Raw genomic sequence first — 15,664 nt, forward strand, 5'->3', positions numbered from 1 at the left:
TATCTCCTTGGGGGAGGAGGGGAGCAACTTTAGGGATCAAAAAGTTGTACCACTTTTATTCTGTATATATTCCATGAGTATTATAACGTGGGGCACTGTTAGGCACTAAAGGCATACAACGGTGACCTCTGACTTCTCAGAGCTCAAAGAGGGGGTGAAGGCATAGAGGCACAAAGTCAGAAGAGCTGAATGGGTACAGATAGGATGCTGTGAGAGTCAGAGAAGGGAGAGATCACTCTCAGCTAAGAAGGTGTCTGGATAACTATTTGAACAAAGGGATTTGGGATAAACAAGGGATAAGAGGGTTTACTTAGCTGGATCACTTAAAAGAAGGTATTATATGAGATCTGGAGCCTTTTAGTGTGTGTGGATCTGTGTAGCTCTTCATACCACAGTTCCAGTCCATTCCCTACGCAGCAGCCAGAGTGGTGGAGCTGGGGTCCCACCGCGGGTCTGTCTGACTCCAGAGTGACACCCTTCACTACCACACCACATACAGCCAGACAATGAATGTGCTAAAAACAAACTACTGGGCAAAGAAAAGGAAGTTGGAGGGAGGCCCAGGCACCTCAGCTTCACTGGTTAGTCTCCCATCAGCTCCCCACAGTCCTCTGTAAAGCGAGCCAGACCTTCCTGCTGCAGGCTGCCTTCTGCCTCCCCCAGAGCCCTGGGCTGCTGGCAGGCAGGCTCTCCTGTGATATGGAGGAACTTGTTGGTCTCCATGGTTACGGTAACCCACTGGTAGGGAGGAGCCGAATGGAGTGCGAGGCTGGCAATGTGAGCTTCCCCCAGCCCTTGGCACCATGTGGTACTGGTATGTTGGCCGTTTCTTGGACCTTTTCTGAGAGGAAGGAGTTAAGAAAATGATGAGGAAGGGAAGAGTGGGCACACCTTCCTCCCACCCTGGGCTGCTCAGAGGGCAGAGGCGTGGCTGCCTTCTCAGTCACCTACTTCTCTTGGCAGGAGTGGTGTTAGGAAGGAGGGTCCTTTTTGTCTGACAGCCCAGCCATGGTAGAAATTTGACTTTCCTCATTCTAGAAGGAATACCAGCTTTGCTACACTGGTACTTGTAGTCAAGTTCTTAGAGATTATAGCTCTTCTCAGGGCTCAGAGAACCCCTGTAGATGGGAGACAAAGGTCCCTGCCTGAAAGTGAAGAGAGATCTTAGAAAACATGGTCGAGACCTTACTGCGCACCAGTGACCGTGGTCAACGCTGGCGTGGATTTTCTCATTTCATCTTCACACTAATCCTGTGAAGTGGGAACAGCTAGTGTCCTCATGTCCCAGGTGAGGAAACTGAGACCTAGAGGTGCCAAGTGATCTTGCTGGTGGTGTTCGGTGAGCTGGTAAGGAGCGAAGGCAGGGCCCCCACTGCCTCCGGCTGCCTCCAGAGCTCTGCTGTGCTATCCTGCCTGACTAACAAGTAAGCAGAGATACCATCGTGAGTCGAGACGTGTATGGTTCCCCTCCTCTCAGTCTCTAGAAGGCAGGAACCAGATCTCTCTGTACTTTGCAACAGGCTCCAGAGGTGGGTGCTCAATGAAGGTTTGCTGAACAGGGCAGCAGTAATTGGGGACTGAGATAGAGACCAGGCCCCAGTGAGCAGATTCTCAGGGATAAAGTGTGGAAGCTTCTGAGGCCGTGGTTGCTCAGTAGAATCCACCATTTTTGAAGAGGACCCCAGCATTTCAGGTGGCTCAGAAGACAGGAGATTTGAGGGGTGCTCCTTGCACCGCAGCTTCCATGCATGAAGGGGCTGTAGGTGGCTCAGCTCGGATCTCACTCCAGGTCGGTTCTCACCTGCCGGACTTCCCAGGCAGGCACTGGCTCTGCTGTGGCAGCTTTGAGGCGCATGGGCTCCCTGCATGGCCCAGGCTGCAGTGCTGGTCTCCCAGCCTTGGGGTGAGACTTGCAGCTTAGAGAGCTGGAGGGCAGCGAACCACCTTGCTTTTGGCTTTGCTTCGGCCACAGGCTGTGCTGGCCTCCTTTGTCAGGGAGGCATCTACCCTGGTTGGAAAAAGGGAGCAGCCCTTTGGCAGTTTTACACAAGCCCACCTCCGCTCTGCAACGGAGTATTAAGGGATGGTGGGGGTTCCCCAGGTGGAGACATCACGGTTCCTTCTGGGGCTGGGGGTGTACATCCAGACTCTGCACTGGTCACTGCTTACCAAGCTTTACCAGAGCTCTCCTACCCAGAATGCTCCGCTGGTGTATTGACTCTTGGCTGTTGAGAGTGACAGTTGCTCAGGATCAAAGGATGCAAAGAAGACTCCTGGATGCAATGAAGGAGGAAGGGTTAAAGAACTAGTGATTTGCCATGTGACGTTTCAGCTCAGTCCCATCCTGTCTCTCCCCAGTCTCTCTGAGGTCACTGCTTGGTACTTCCTCAGTTTACAAAGCCCCTTACTGCCCCCCAACAAATAAGATTGAGGAAACAATCCTTCTGTCACATTGCAAAATCCTGGAGACTGGAAAATGAAGCCATTTGATCCCGCTCTGGCATCTGAGTGGAGGGGCAAGCCTGAGCCCAGTGTCCAGAATAAAGCCTGACCTCTTCCACTGAGATGAGGGCCCACTTTGGGAAGGAGTGAGAGCAGGGGGTGCTGTGGGACCACCTGGGTAGGCCTTTAAAACAGCCCCAGCCCCCCACTGGCCTTAACCCGGATGTTGGCCTTCCTGCTGTCCCAGGCACCTTTCCGGAATCTTCACATCTTTCCCCTCTTCCTAATCTGTGGAGGAAGAGCGAGGGACTCATTCTTCTGGGAGAAATAAGAGCAGATTAGGCTTCAGAAGCATTGAAGAGGAGCTGGTGAAGGGGACCGTGAGGAACAGCAGAGTGCTGGAGTGGGCGCGAAAGCCCTGGGCTCCAGTCCCAGCTCTGCACTGGGAGGCTGACCTTGGGCAAGTCTGTTAACTTCTGTGCTTAAATTTCTCATCTGTAAAATGAAGATGCTCCCTATCCTGTAGGTTTACGGTGTGGAGAACATGGGAAGTATGTGCCAGCAGATGGTAGTACCAGAAATGCCGAATCTGTTGACCAGGGTTCATACATAAGGTGAACACTGAGTAGCACGGTCTCCCAGGTGTCTGTGCTCAGGTGCTGTGAGGTCAGTGGGAGGCTTTGCCCTTCCCTAGAGGGGTTTATGGCTTCCCAGCATGAGATCTTTAAAGAGTTGCCTAGTGGGAAAGACCCTAGCCTCGAGTAGTGGAACAATGTGAAGTTGATCTGGCGGCCAGAAGAAAGGCCGAGACCAGAACACAAACGGGGAGGGCTCCAGTTTGCCACAAGGACAGCAGATGCCTGGACAGCAGGGGCTTGGCTGGAGGCAGGTGTGAGGAATGGCTTCCCCTGCTGCCCCCAGGCCCTCAAGAGTTCTCAAAGAAAGCAGTATTGGGGTGGGGTGGGGGGTGATGGAGACTTGGAGGTGGGTGGGAACCTGGAGATAGACTCCCAGAATCAGGGCTGGAAGGGATTTAGAGCAAAGATTCTTAGTCTAGAACCCACGGACCTAAGGGGCTTCACAGGGTTCCTGAATCTCCTGATATTATGTCCAGAATACTATCTGTTTAAGTGGAATGTGCATTTTTCTAAGGTCAAACACTGCTTTTTGTGAAGTAGGAGGTCCACGTGCCACTGTTGGATGGCTAGTTTCTGCTCCCACCCCGCCGCATGGGTGGTTTGCTGGCGCTCTCTGGGTCAGCACGTCTGATTCACACATACTCCTCCCGCAGATTTGAGCCCGTACCCAGGTCCCACCTGCTGCAGGTGAGATAATGGCTTTATGACAACCTGGGCTGGCGTTAGTCTCCTCCTCACCCTCTCCCAGCTGTTACCCAGCAAAGCACCTTGGGGAGGGTGGGGCAGCCCACTTCCGGAGAGGGGGAGGGGAAGGGAGAAGGAAGTTGATCTAAACCCGCCTCTTACTCTCTCTGTCTCCCTTCCTTCCCGTTAGCCTCCTGCCCCTTTCCTCCCACCTTGCTCCTGGGTAGTGTCCGAGGACTGCATGCATCTTCTGGCTACCAGACCCTGGCCCACAAGAAGCCGCAGGGCTTTGTCCCCGTTGCTCTGCTTGCCAAGCCTGGGCTCTCTCTGCTAGTGGTGGTTTCGGTTGCGACACAGTCCAGGTTCCCAGGCAGGAGCCGCTTGGCCTGGCTGCTTCGCTGCTTTTCACTGACGAGGTGGTGGAAGGAGTCGCCTGCTTCAGCTGAGTAAGGGTGGCTGACGGAGCCAGGAGCCCCCGCCCTGGGCCTGGCTCTTCCCGGCCTCTGTACTTTGCCCTCACTGCCTGACAGATCCTGCTGTGGGCTCTGCTGAATGGAAGTCGCTGGTAGTCCTTGTCCCTTTCTCCAGCCGGGTATGTTTCCCCCCTTTTTTTTTTTGCTGTGGAATTGCCCCCTCCTCTTTCATCCGTCTCACCCCAAACACAGGATCTTTGAAGGGTTGCTAAATGGAGCCAGGCAGCAACTAGCACAGGGAAGTGCTCCTCCTGGGAAGAGGCATTGGCTGAGAAAGGAAGAGGCGGCAAATGCCCAGAGAAGACTCTCCCCTTAGGTCGAGTGAGCAGGCCCAGCCAGAGTGAAGGGAACGGGCTGGTGACAGGCAGAGGCCCAGGGAGGGCGCACGAGCGCTACAGTGAGGGGAGACGGGTCTGGGGCGGCCGCCCAGGGCCGGTGCCCAAGGGACACTTTTCCTCCATTCCACAGTGCCCAGGCTCACTCTGCCTCTGGCCAGGGAGTACCTGTCTATCCCCCTTCCCAGCTTGGCCCCCTCCCAGCCCCAGGGAAGTCTCAGGACACTCGAGGCCAAACCTGAGTGCAGAGCCCCAAAGCGTGAGCTTTTCTAGGGGCGAACTGTTGGCCAGGGCCTCCAGCATTAGGGAAGGGGCCCTGCCTACCTGAGTCAGCGCCGGGCCTCTCGGGGTGGAGGCTGTCTTCCGGGCAAACGTGGCAACATGCCTAGGCTGAGTTCTGAGATCCAGGTTGAAGGGCCCATTGGATATAAGACTTTTTTTTTCATCCTCATGTCCTGCCTTCTCTCCTCTCGATTGAGGACCTCAGAGCTGTTTAGGCCCTAATTCTGAATCAGGCCTGCTTAGTAACCTGCGTGTTCTGCCACTTGGTTCCAAATGCTGCCTCACAGGGTGACCCCTTGTTCTTTCTGAAAGCTGCCTGACAGCCGTGGTGTCTGCTTTCAACAGACTGGCCTCAGACCTTGGGGGCCTGCCTATGGTGTGATGTCAGCCAGAGCTTTGAGGATGTCTGGTGTTCGATGTCTTACTGTGTGCAAGGAGGATGGAGGTGGGGGGCAGAGCATGGCTCTAGCTAGATTCTGCTTAGTTGGCCCAGAAGGGCAGCTAGTCTTCAGCCCCCCACCCTGTTGGTGAGATCTGGGTCCAGGTTACATGGGCCTAGTCGAGAACCAGGGATGGGACTCTCTCTCCGTGATAGCCACCCACACCCCTACCTCCTCTTCAGCCTTCAAAGAAGCTGCCTCTCGTGGGGCCTTGGTCCAAGGAACATTTCCTACTAGAGACTTTCTCCTTTCTCTGCTTCCTCACCCTGTCCCACATCCCTGCTGTGGGAAATATCTCACAACATAGAAGAGGCAGAAGGGGGTAAGAGAAGGACTGTGTCTTTTGAGTCCTGAGAGTTGGGTAGTTCGGTCCTGAAACGGGAGTGTGTGACTTTTAGAGCAGGGAATCAAAGAGCACGCATCAGTGTTCTCTGCTTCTCTGGGTCCCAGACAAGCAGAACCTTCTCTTTGACTGTCCTGGATACCTAGCTTGGAATCAGCCCTTCACAGCCGCCCTGTCGAGTCTCCTCCTGTGAAGGCTGAAGGTGCTGGTGCAGGCCAGGTGGCTGATGCTCAGCCGGGAGGGCCAATACGTAGCATCTCTTGGCCTCCAGATAGGCTGCAGCTGGCTTAGGAGGGCTTGACTGAGATGCAGAAGTCTTGTTGACAATGAGACTTCCGGCTTTGCAAATAGGCTTTGTAGTATTTAGGAACTAAAAATAATGGTATTCATGGTGGTTCTTTTTTGAGCATTGGATAAGGCATTTTACATATTTTCTGTCACCTAATGAATGTGAAATAGGGACTACTTTATCACCACTTTACAGATAAGGAAACTCATGCTAGTAAGTGGGGGAGCCAGGACTGGAACCTAGTTCTGTTGGACAGAGCTCCTCGGCACCCACTAGACCATCTCCTGACACCCACGTGTGGGATCATCCCACGTCGGTCATCTTTTAGATGATTTCCTTCCTGCTTTGTAATAATCTCATCTCCATCTTAAGGATGTTGTTGATAATAATAGAGTTAACACGTGTTGAGTGAGCGGCAGATTCGGGGCTTGAACCTGGCAGTTTGTCTCTGCGTCTGTACTCTTAAGCACCCTCTCTGTCCCAGTAAGGAGGAGGGTTGTTGCTGTTCCTTGAAGTTCTGTGTGCAGCTGAGCCTCTGGGTGTGGGGAGGATGCTGTCCTGCTGGGCAACACAGAGCAGCCCCTGGAGCAGGAAACGTGGAGAGGGATGGGCAGAGCAGAGCTCAGGATAGGCAGTAGGGTTCCCAGATTTGGCTTCAGGGAGCAAAGGACCCAAATCCTCAGGTAGACACTAAATTCTCATTGCAAAACTTTGAGGACTTGGGGACTGTCAAGACCCTGCTGCCTTGGCTCATATCCTCAGGAAACAGGAGAGCGACAGTTTAGGAGGTGATTTAGAGGTTGCCAAGGAAACTTTTCACCCATCTTCCGATCTTGGAAGTTGGGGCAGAGGGAAGTGTTTTCCTATTCATAGCCCCTTAGGGCTGAAAAGCAACAGGTTGGAGAAGCATGCTTCTTGCCAAGGAACCCTGGACAGTTCCTTGGGTGGTAGCAAGTCATTTCTTTTCTCTGTGGTTTTTGAGGGCTTCACTTAGAGCCAGAAAAGGACCGTGAAAGAAAGAATTTTGAGTCACACTTCTCTGGTCACCCTGCTCCCCTCCAGATGGTTTCCTTGAAGTTTCAGGGCAGCTCTGGATGGTTCTGCGATGAGGCTCTGGCAGCACTTTATCCCCATCATGCTGGAGCAATGGCATCAGGTGTTCTGGAAGAGGCAAATCAGTGCTCTCGACCAGAGTTAGGCCAGATGCTTAACAGTGGTATTGTTCACCCGTTAAAGTGTACAATTTAGTGGCTTTTACTAAATCCTCAGAGCTGTGTATCCATCACCACAGTCAGCATTTCATTAGAATATTTTCATTACTGCAGCCCTTAGTTGTCACCCCTAAGTCCCCTCGCCCTCCTCAGCCCTAGAGTCTCTCTCTTGTCTCTATGGATTTACCTACTCTGGACATTTCAAATAAATGTAATCATATAGCCTGTGGTCCTTTGTGAACAGCTTTGTTCACTTAGCATAATGCTTTCAAGGCCCATCCATGTTGTAGCATATGTCAGTTCTTTTTTTTGTTTTTAAGTTATTTTCTTTCTTTCTTGTGGGGGGCGGGCGCTGCGTTGGGTCTCCGTTGCTGCGCACGGGCTTTCTCTAGTTGCAGTAGGCAGAGGCTACTGTTTGTTGCAGTGTATGGGCTTCTCATTGCGGTGGCTTCTCTTGTTGCAGAGCTCCGGCTTTAGGCGCGCAGGCTTTGGTAGTTGCAGCGTGTGGGCTCAGTAATTATGGCTCGCGGGCTCTAGAGCACAGGCTCAGTAGTTGTGGCTCACGGGCTTAGTCGCTCCGCGGCATGTGGGATCTTCCCGGATCAGGGGTGGAACCCATGTCCCCTGCATTGGCAGGCGGATTCTTAACCACTGCGCCACCAGGGAAGTCCCTTCTTTTTTTTTTTTAATTGCCAACGAATATTCCACTATGTGGATATTTCACTTATCAATTGACAGGCATTTGTGTTGTTTCCACTTCTTGGCTATTATGAATGTGTGATACTACGAATGTCCATGGGTGTGCCAGTTGCTCTTGGGTATGTAACTAGGAGTGGAATTGCTGGATCACATGGAACTCTACATTTAGCCCTTTGAGGACTGTACAGGTCTTCATACAGATGTATGTTTTCATCTGGACCATACCTTTTTTGTGTTATGTTTATATACCTGTTGGTGCCAGTTGTTGTCATTTCTGCTTCCTCACACCCTTATTTGAGCTATGGGATATCTAAGGAGGGCAGAGGGTGGCCTTGCACAGACCCTGTCATTCCATTTTTTCATTGCACAAGTATTCATTGAGCATCTACCCTAATCCAGTCTGTCTAGGTGCAGGGATGTATCAGTGAATAAATGATACATGCCTGTCTTCATGAGCTTCCATTCTTGCCGGATAGACAACAAATCAATGTAAAGTGATACATAGTAAAGAGAAATGTAAAGTGTTGGGAGGCAGTGAGTGCTTGGCAGTAATTCTGATCGTGCTCCTGCGACTTTGAGATGTAGCCTTATCAAAGTGTGAACAGGCGACGGGGAGGACGGTAGACGGCGCTCTCCCACATGAGGTGGAGGAACTGTTGGGTTGTTACAGGGGATGTGTTGCCAGGCAATGGAGCCAGTGATGGGACAGCTTAGGTCCTAAGCTCCAGCGCCCACAGGATGTTGACGTTGGACCTTAGGCTGTGCTCTTTTGGCGTGAAGGTGGGCGCTCTTCCCACCTCCTTTTATCCCCCTGCCTTATGATTCTTTCTTTGCATGCCTACCAGCCTCCTGGAGTCTGCCTCCATACCCCAGCCTCTTGAGTTTTTTGCAGAGAGCTAAGGGCAGTAGTATGGGGAACCGGAAGGGCAGCATACTCAAAGGTGTACATGTTTCTACCCTGCAGCCCACCTTGGGACACCTCGACTCCAAGCCCAGCAGTAAGTCCAACATGCTGCGGGGCCGCAACTCAGCCACTTCTGCTGACGAGCAGCCCCATATTGGCAACTATCGACTCCTCAAGACCATCGGCAAGGGTAACTTCGCCAAGGTGAAGCTGGCTCGGCACATCCTTACTGGGAAAGAGGTGAGCTTTGGGGTTGGGGACGTGGCAGCATCTCCCAACTGTTGATACCCCAGCAGGTAGTAGTGGGACTTCTACCACAGCCAGCCTTTTGTTTATCAGGCAGAAATGAGATCTGAACAGATAGGGGTGCTAAGAGGGATAGGGCCAAAGGAGGCAGTAGATTCGAGTCCTGAGTTTAGCCTGGTCAGAGAGGTAATCTTGGGCTTTTTATCTCTTGTTCAGGTAGCTGTGAAGATCATTGACAAGACTCAACTGAATTCCTCCAGCCTTCAGAAAGTAAGCACACAGTACCTCCTGTCCCTTTCTAAACCTCTGTCAGGAGTTAATGATCTGCTGACCCCATTTGGACCTCCTCTTGAACCCCTAATTCAGAATCTCTGGTAGTTTCACTGTTCCCACCATCCCTTTCCGTGGCTCTGCTATCTTTAGGGTTTGGGTTGGATCACCTGTGTTGGCTTCTCCTGATTGAGCTTCCTGGCCACAGGCACTGGCTCTTTTAGAAGTCTTTCTGCCCCTTTCCTGCCCCTTGGCCTACCTGTCTGACCTACGTCCTGCATCTTGTTTTCTTCTGGCCTGTGACCAGCCCTATACACATGTATATAGCCATTACTAGAAACACATGCAGTTAACTGTAAGATCTGAATGATCCAGGGGAGTGGCTCTAGAAGTACAGGGGTAAGAGGAGGCAGAGAACCTGCCACTGGATTCTGTGCCAGCTACATTTCAGAGAATGGGTATGGAAGGCTGGGGTTTTTCGAAACTGAACTCCAGTTTCAAGCCTCTTACAGTGCGTGCAGATTAATGACAGGTCCTCCTAGTTTTCCTTCTCACTTCTAGGCTTCTTTTGACTAACAGTTGCAGAGTCCTTTGCATGTAGTCTTTGCTAGATGAGGTTGAACTTTTCCTTCCCTTCTTGACTTACAGTGGAAAACTGAGGTCTTACTTAGCTGGTTGGGGAACCCTCCAGGTGAGACCACATATGTAGGAGTGAGAAAAGAAAACTTTCATTTGCAGAGGAGGGACGGCTTACTAGTGACTGGTTGGTGTAGAACTGGAAACTGTCTGCCCTCTGCCCCCACCCTGGGCTCCGTCAGTTAGGGGAAGGAAGAAATCTCCCGTCAGGCTCCCAAAAAGCTGTCCCTGTTCAGGTCAGTGAGATTTCCTCATACTCCAGCTGACCCTGGCTCAGATTTTCTGACCTTGATTAACCTAGTTCTTTGCATCTTGTGGCAGATTGAGTTTTTCTTTTCATGAGCACATTGTTACTTGAGTTAGGAGAGGGCATAACCTGATGCTAACAGCCAACTACAGTGAGATTGGGAAGCTTGGGACTGGAGGTTGGGAGCTGTTGCTGAGACACTCAGAGAATTAGTGTGAGTTGAGGTGCCCTGACATGCTGACAGCCAAAACCAAGGTGTTTCCTATTTTTTGTTACCCCTGGGATCCCCTCACAGTTCTTTGACTCAAAGGAAACATGGCTGTCATCACCAGGGCTTCCCTGCTGCTGGGAGCTTTCCGGAAGAAAGGGAAAGAGGGCTACTCTTGACATGTTGGCTCAGACCTCACAGAGTAGAAGCCAGCTTGGTGTGGGCCATTTGGTCTTTGGAGCAGTTTAGCCTGCCAGAGTCAGCTAGGCCATCTTACTTCCCACCTCTTTTTTCTCCCTGCCTCTTCCTGACTGGCTGGAAGCAGCAGCACCAGACAAATGCAGCCATTTTTAAAGCCTTTGAACACACTCCATTGCCAAGGCCAGTCTGATTCTGGCCAAATCACTCTGTTTAAATTTGATCCCAGCAATGATCCCTAAAGGACAAACGCTGAAGAAGCTAACCTCTTCAGGGTTCCAGACAAGCTCAGAAAACTCCACGCTCTCCTAGGAGAACGCCCTTTCCAGGCCCATTATTGCCCCTGAGGTGGCGTCCAGGATTTTTTGCCTCTTCATCCAAGATAACTATTGGGCCTGGGAAGAAAGCAAGAAAAACCTGGGCCCTAACAAGAAAAGGGAGCCAAGGTCAGAATCAGGTTCTTGAAGATTGGAAAACCTGTCTCTTCTTTTCCTTTCCAGCCCACAAAAGCTCTGGGATCTCATTAAAGGAAAAAAAAGAAAGATGTGTTCACTTTTCCCCATAAAATATAGCCTAAATTAGGTCCCCATACCTCCCCTCTCCTTAAAAACAAAAACAAAACACAACACAACTAGTTCTGGTCCTTGTGCAAACGGTGAGGCCTAGAAGTTGCAAAAAACCCCACCTCCAGTTCTCTGGCCCCCGCAGAGGGGATGGAGTTCATTTCTGTCATCTTTCTTCATGGAAATGTATGGTTTGGAGTCCCTGATTTTGTTTCACAAAGAGAGCGTGAGTGTGTGGAGGTGGATTTGATTAAAATTGGCATCAGCTATATATAGGAGTGGCTTCTTCTGTCACCACCCCGAGGCCCAGGAGAGAAAGGCGTACCCACTAGTGCAGAGCCCTCTGACTTCTGTAAGTCAGAAGGTGGTGGGCCTCTTCAGAGGGGCCCCTTCAGAGCTCCCCTACCTCTTCACACAGACCAAGCTAGAGTCTGCCTTGTCAGTGAACTGTAGAAGCAGCTCAGGTTCTAAACGTTCATGTACGTGGGCTCACGCGCCCTCTTTCAGAGGCATGCAGCCAAAACCCGTCTGCTGTTTGGGGGCTGGATTTGGGGAGACAGCACCCAAGGGTGCAGCTGGCTCGTCCAGATGCTGCCCCTGAGGGTACAAGTCATGAGAGCCCAGCTTTCCTCACACTGACCCTTCTTGCTCTCCTTCCCCGCCATGTCCTTCTCAGCCACTGGGGATGGGCATGGAGGATCTGGACAACTACTCTGTTTCTTTTCCCTGCCTGTTTTCTCTTTTGGAAAAAGAATCTTAGCAGTGGCTCTGTTTGGAGGGGACCTGAGGGGAGCAAGCTGAGCAAGCATGACCCCTGGTATTTTATTTTCCAGCTGTTCCGTGAAGTAAGAATAATGAAGGTTTTGAATCATCCCAACATAGGTGAGAACCAGTCATCATTCCTTTCCTCTTCCCCCACAGCAAGGCTCCACTTCCCAGCATGTGGCCCTTCTCCCTGAGGCACATGGCCTTCTGGAGTCTGTAGTCTTCAAGGATGCCTCTGGGGAACCCAGCTCAAGATCCAGCTCTGCCTCTGGAGCACAGGGCTGTCCTTAGTGGTGTGGCTGCCTCGAGAGGAACCTGTCTTTGGGAGAGGAGGAAACTTTGATTCCTGGGATGCCCCTGTACGTGTTGGGGCTCGATGTGTGGCCCCTGCTGCTTCTCTGACTCATAGCTTGGCCTTTTCTCTTGTAGTTAAGTTATTTGAAGTGATCGAGACTGAGAAAACTCTCTACCTTGTCATGGAGTACGCTAGTGGAGGTAGGTATGGAATTGCCTCTTCCTGCTGTGTCCCCACCTTCCCCAGCCCCAGCAAGCTCTGATGTAGACCCTGCCCCTGTCACTTGCAGGAGAGGTGTTTGATTACCTAGTGGCTCATGGCAGGATGAAAGAAAAAGAGGCTCGAGCCAAATTCCGCCAGGTGGGTGTGACTTCCTCCGTGGAGTGTGGGCCCGACCTCTGCTTTGGGGGGTTTGGCATACAGGGAGGAGCTGCCTGTCTGTAAGCGGCATCTGGAGGGTCCTTTGGGCTTTGCTTATCTATGTGGCTGCTTCGAACTCGGTCACAGGATCACAGCTCCACCAGCCCCTGTAGCCCACCTTCAGGTGCCCCTGAGCTGACCCCTCTTCCTTCCTTTCAGATAGTGTCTGCTGTGCAGTACTGTCACCAGAAGTTTATTGTTCATAGAGACTTAAAGGTAAGGCGTGCTCTCATCTCCAGTGTCCTTGAGTCAGGGCTGGGTCATTCACCCTCTGTTAACTGTGACATAACCATTACACCCTGAGTGTTCAAGGAAACACCAGCCTTTAATTTTTTGGAGATGATGAGGAAGCCCCTAGGGCTGCTTCTGACATAGGCCTTATGACTGGACTTAGGATCCCATTCCAGCTAGCGAGGAGAGGGTCTCTGCCATTTCACCTCTCAGCCCTTCACCTTCTGGTGCAGCCAGGCGTGGCAGGAGGGCTGCAGGCAGCCTGGCGGCTGACGGAGGAAGCAGTGCTGACTGTTCCACAGCTGCGTCACAGCTGCTTTGCAGATGTGCAGCACACTCATCTCTTTCACTGAGCTGTTAGCATGTGAGACTACCTATGAGTCTTCCTGGCCCCTACGTCCTCGCAGATGTGACCATGATTAACCCAGGCCTGACAGGGAAGCTTTGCACAGCTCACCGCGTCTCTGAGCCTTCAGATCCCAGCTCTCACGTGGCTGCCTGTGTGAGGAGCGGCCTGCGCGGCCCTCCTCCAGCCCAGCGCAGCCTCTGCACACTGATTGGAGGCCTGCCCTGGAGTTGGTGGGAGAAGTTCTAACATTGAAGATGACTTCCTGTTTGTTCTTCCATTGCGCTCAGCTCCTTCCTGTCCGGTGCCTTAGTGTGGTCCACTTGGTTCCCTGACGTTTTCCTTCTTACCTCCCAGGCAGAAAACCTGCTCTTGGATGCTGATATGAACATCAAGATTGCAGACTTTGGCTTCAGCAACGAATTCACCTTTGGGAACAAGCTGGATACCTTCTGCGGCAGTCCCCCTTACGCTGCCCCAGAGCTCTTCCAGGGCAAAAAATACGACGGACCCGAGGTGGATGTGTGGAGCCTGGGAGTTATTCTATATACACTGGTCAGCGGATCCCTGCCTTTTGATGGACAGAACCTCAAGGTGGAGTGAAGTGCAGGCTTAGATCATGTGTACTCTCATTTCTTCTCTTGGCCTCTGGTTTTATCCCTGACCTCTCACCTTTGCTGCTTTTCTACATTTTTCCTGAGCCAGAGCTTCAAAGAAGGGCTTGCAAAAGGTAGCAGCTATTAAAAGCCCTCTGCACCCAGCAAAATAACCTCAGTTCCTCTCTTGAGGGCTGGGATCAATTGTATGTCCGTTCACCCCTCCAAGGTCCTCAGAATAGCAAGCCTCGGGCTGATCAAGCCAGAGGGCGTGGGGTATTTGACATCACCGCCTCTTGAGTGAGGTGCCTTGTCCCAGGCTCTCTGCCTCTTAACCATATTTCATTTATATCTGCCTGGCCAGTCTTAAGCTGTTAGGAGCCTGGATATTAGGTTCCTTCCCTTGGCCTTGGGTGATTTAAATTTCCCTCCTACAGGAGCTGCGGGAGCGGGTACTGAGGGGGAAATACCGTATTCCGTTCTACATGTCCACAGACTGTGAAAACCTGCTTAAGAAATTTCTCATTCTCAATCCCAGCAAGAGAGGCACTTTAGAGGTGAGCAGCCTGAGCCCAGCTGGTAGGAGGTCCTGGGTTCCCGAGGAAACCTCCAAGCTGAGTCTCCCTCTCTGCCCTCCCCCTTCCCTTTACTCCCCAGCAAATCATGAAAGATCGATGGATGAATGTGGGTCACGAAGATGATGAATTGAAGCCTTATGTGGAGCCACTCCCTGACTACAAGGACCCCCGGCGGACAGGTGAGGCTGTGCTGGGCCGTGAGGTTGAGCCTGCCTAGGACTCAGGACCAGCCTTAACTGTATGTCCCCCCACGCAGAGTTGATGGTGTCCATGGGTTACACACGGGAAGAGATCCAGGACTCGCTGGTGGGCCAGAGGTACAACGAGGTGATGGCCACCTATCTGCTCCTGGGCTACAAGAGCTCCGAGGTGTGTGCCCCCTGCTCCATCCCCCGTCTAGCCAGCCTCTCTGTCGGTAGTATCCCCATGCTTCTAGCAGCTATTGAGGGCAGAAGCTCATCTCTGAGTAGGTGTGCTCTCTACTGACTAATTTTAAGCCTCATCTCTGGTGGTGCTAAGGTCCCCTGGCTTTTGCTTTCACTAATTTCCATCAATAGTTCAGTAGGGAAGCTGGTGGGGTCTGGGCCTGGGTCTGGGTTTCCATACGGGTGAGTAGATCTGGCTCATTCTGTGTTGGTTAGACTGGGTCTAGGTCATTCTGGCTGGGTCAGTTCTGTGTTGGCTCTAGAAGTCTCTGACTGTTTCGATATGTTTGTGTCTCTCTGTATCTGGAAGTCTGGGTTCCTGGGTGCTCTGTGTCTGTCTTACAGGAATCTTGAGCCTGTGTGTTGCTTCTGCCTAGAGCTTGTGTCTGGGTATATGTATCTGTGTGCATGTACGTCCATCCTCCTGTCTGTGCATCTGGAGGCTTCGTGATTATTGTTCTGCTCGTATGGGTACCCATGTCTGCGCCTGAATCCCTGGGTCTCTGTGGGAGTAGGGCCTTGTTCACCATCTGTGTGTCCCCACATCCACTCGTGGCCTCCCCGTCCTGCGCTCCTCCTGGCGGTGCTGGACGCCCTTTCTTGATTCTTGGCTTAGCCTGCTCAGGAGGTGTTGGGGGTGTCTCTGAGTCTGAATGTGCACTCTTATGTGTGTGGTGTGTGTATCCCACTCTGAGGGCGGGGCTCTTTTTGGGGAGGTTGGTGTGTCTTTGACTGTGTTTTTCAGGGTCTGTGTTGGGACTTGTCTCCGTGAGTGTTTATTTAGATGCACGTTGGTCTTGCAGGGGGTATGTCTCGTGGGAGCCTGGGGTGGATTTGTGTCAGGCAGGAATGTGTAAGTGCGGTCATCCCTAGGCAACTGTTCATGACTTCTGCCCTCCC

At 52.0% G+C, this 15,664-nt stretch overlaps 1 protein-coding gene across 6 annotated transcripts in view; it reads left to right on the plus strand.

The window, feature by feature from the left end:
• Positions 1-15,664, plus strand: part of MARK2 (microtubule affinity regulating kinase 2) — a 58,390-nt gene that overhangs the window by 34,111 nt on the left and 8,615 nt on the right. For 5 of the 6 annotated variants that reach the window (XM_060019099.2, XM_060019101.2, XM_060019102.2 and 2 more), the window contains exons 2-11: positions 8,801-8,980; positions 9,203-9,256; positions 11,942-11,990; positions 12,303-12,368; positions 12,458-12,528; positions 12,748-12,804; positions 13,523-13,759; positions 14,199-14,318; positions 14,419-14,518; positions 14,596-14,708. In XM_060019099.2, coding sequence (XP_059875082.1) covers positions 8,801-8,980; positions 9,203-9,256; positions 11,942-11,990; positions 12,303-12,368; positions 12,458-12,528; positions 12,748-12,804; positions 13,523-13,759; positions 14,199-14,318; positions 14,419-14,518; positions 14,596-14,708 — 1,047 coding nt within the window. Of the gene's footprint in view, positions 1-4,292; positions 4,357-8,800; positions 8,981-9,202; positions 9,257-11,941; positions 11,991-12,302; positions 12,369-12,457; positions 12,529-12,747; positions 12,805-13,522; positions 13,760-14,198; positions 14,319-14,418; positions 14,519-14,595; positions 14,709-15,664 lie in introns of those variants that run through there. The other variant, XM_060019105.1, reaches the window with a different exon arrangement.

This window comes from Delphinus delphis, chromosome 8 (genome assembly GCF_949987515.2).
Source record: "Delphinus delphis chromosome 8, mDelDel1.2, whole genome shotgun sequence".
NCBI classification, from domain to species: domain Eukaryota; kingdom Metazoa; phylum Chordata; class Mammalia; order Artiodactyla; family Delphinidae; genus Delphinus; species Delphinus delphis.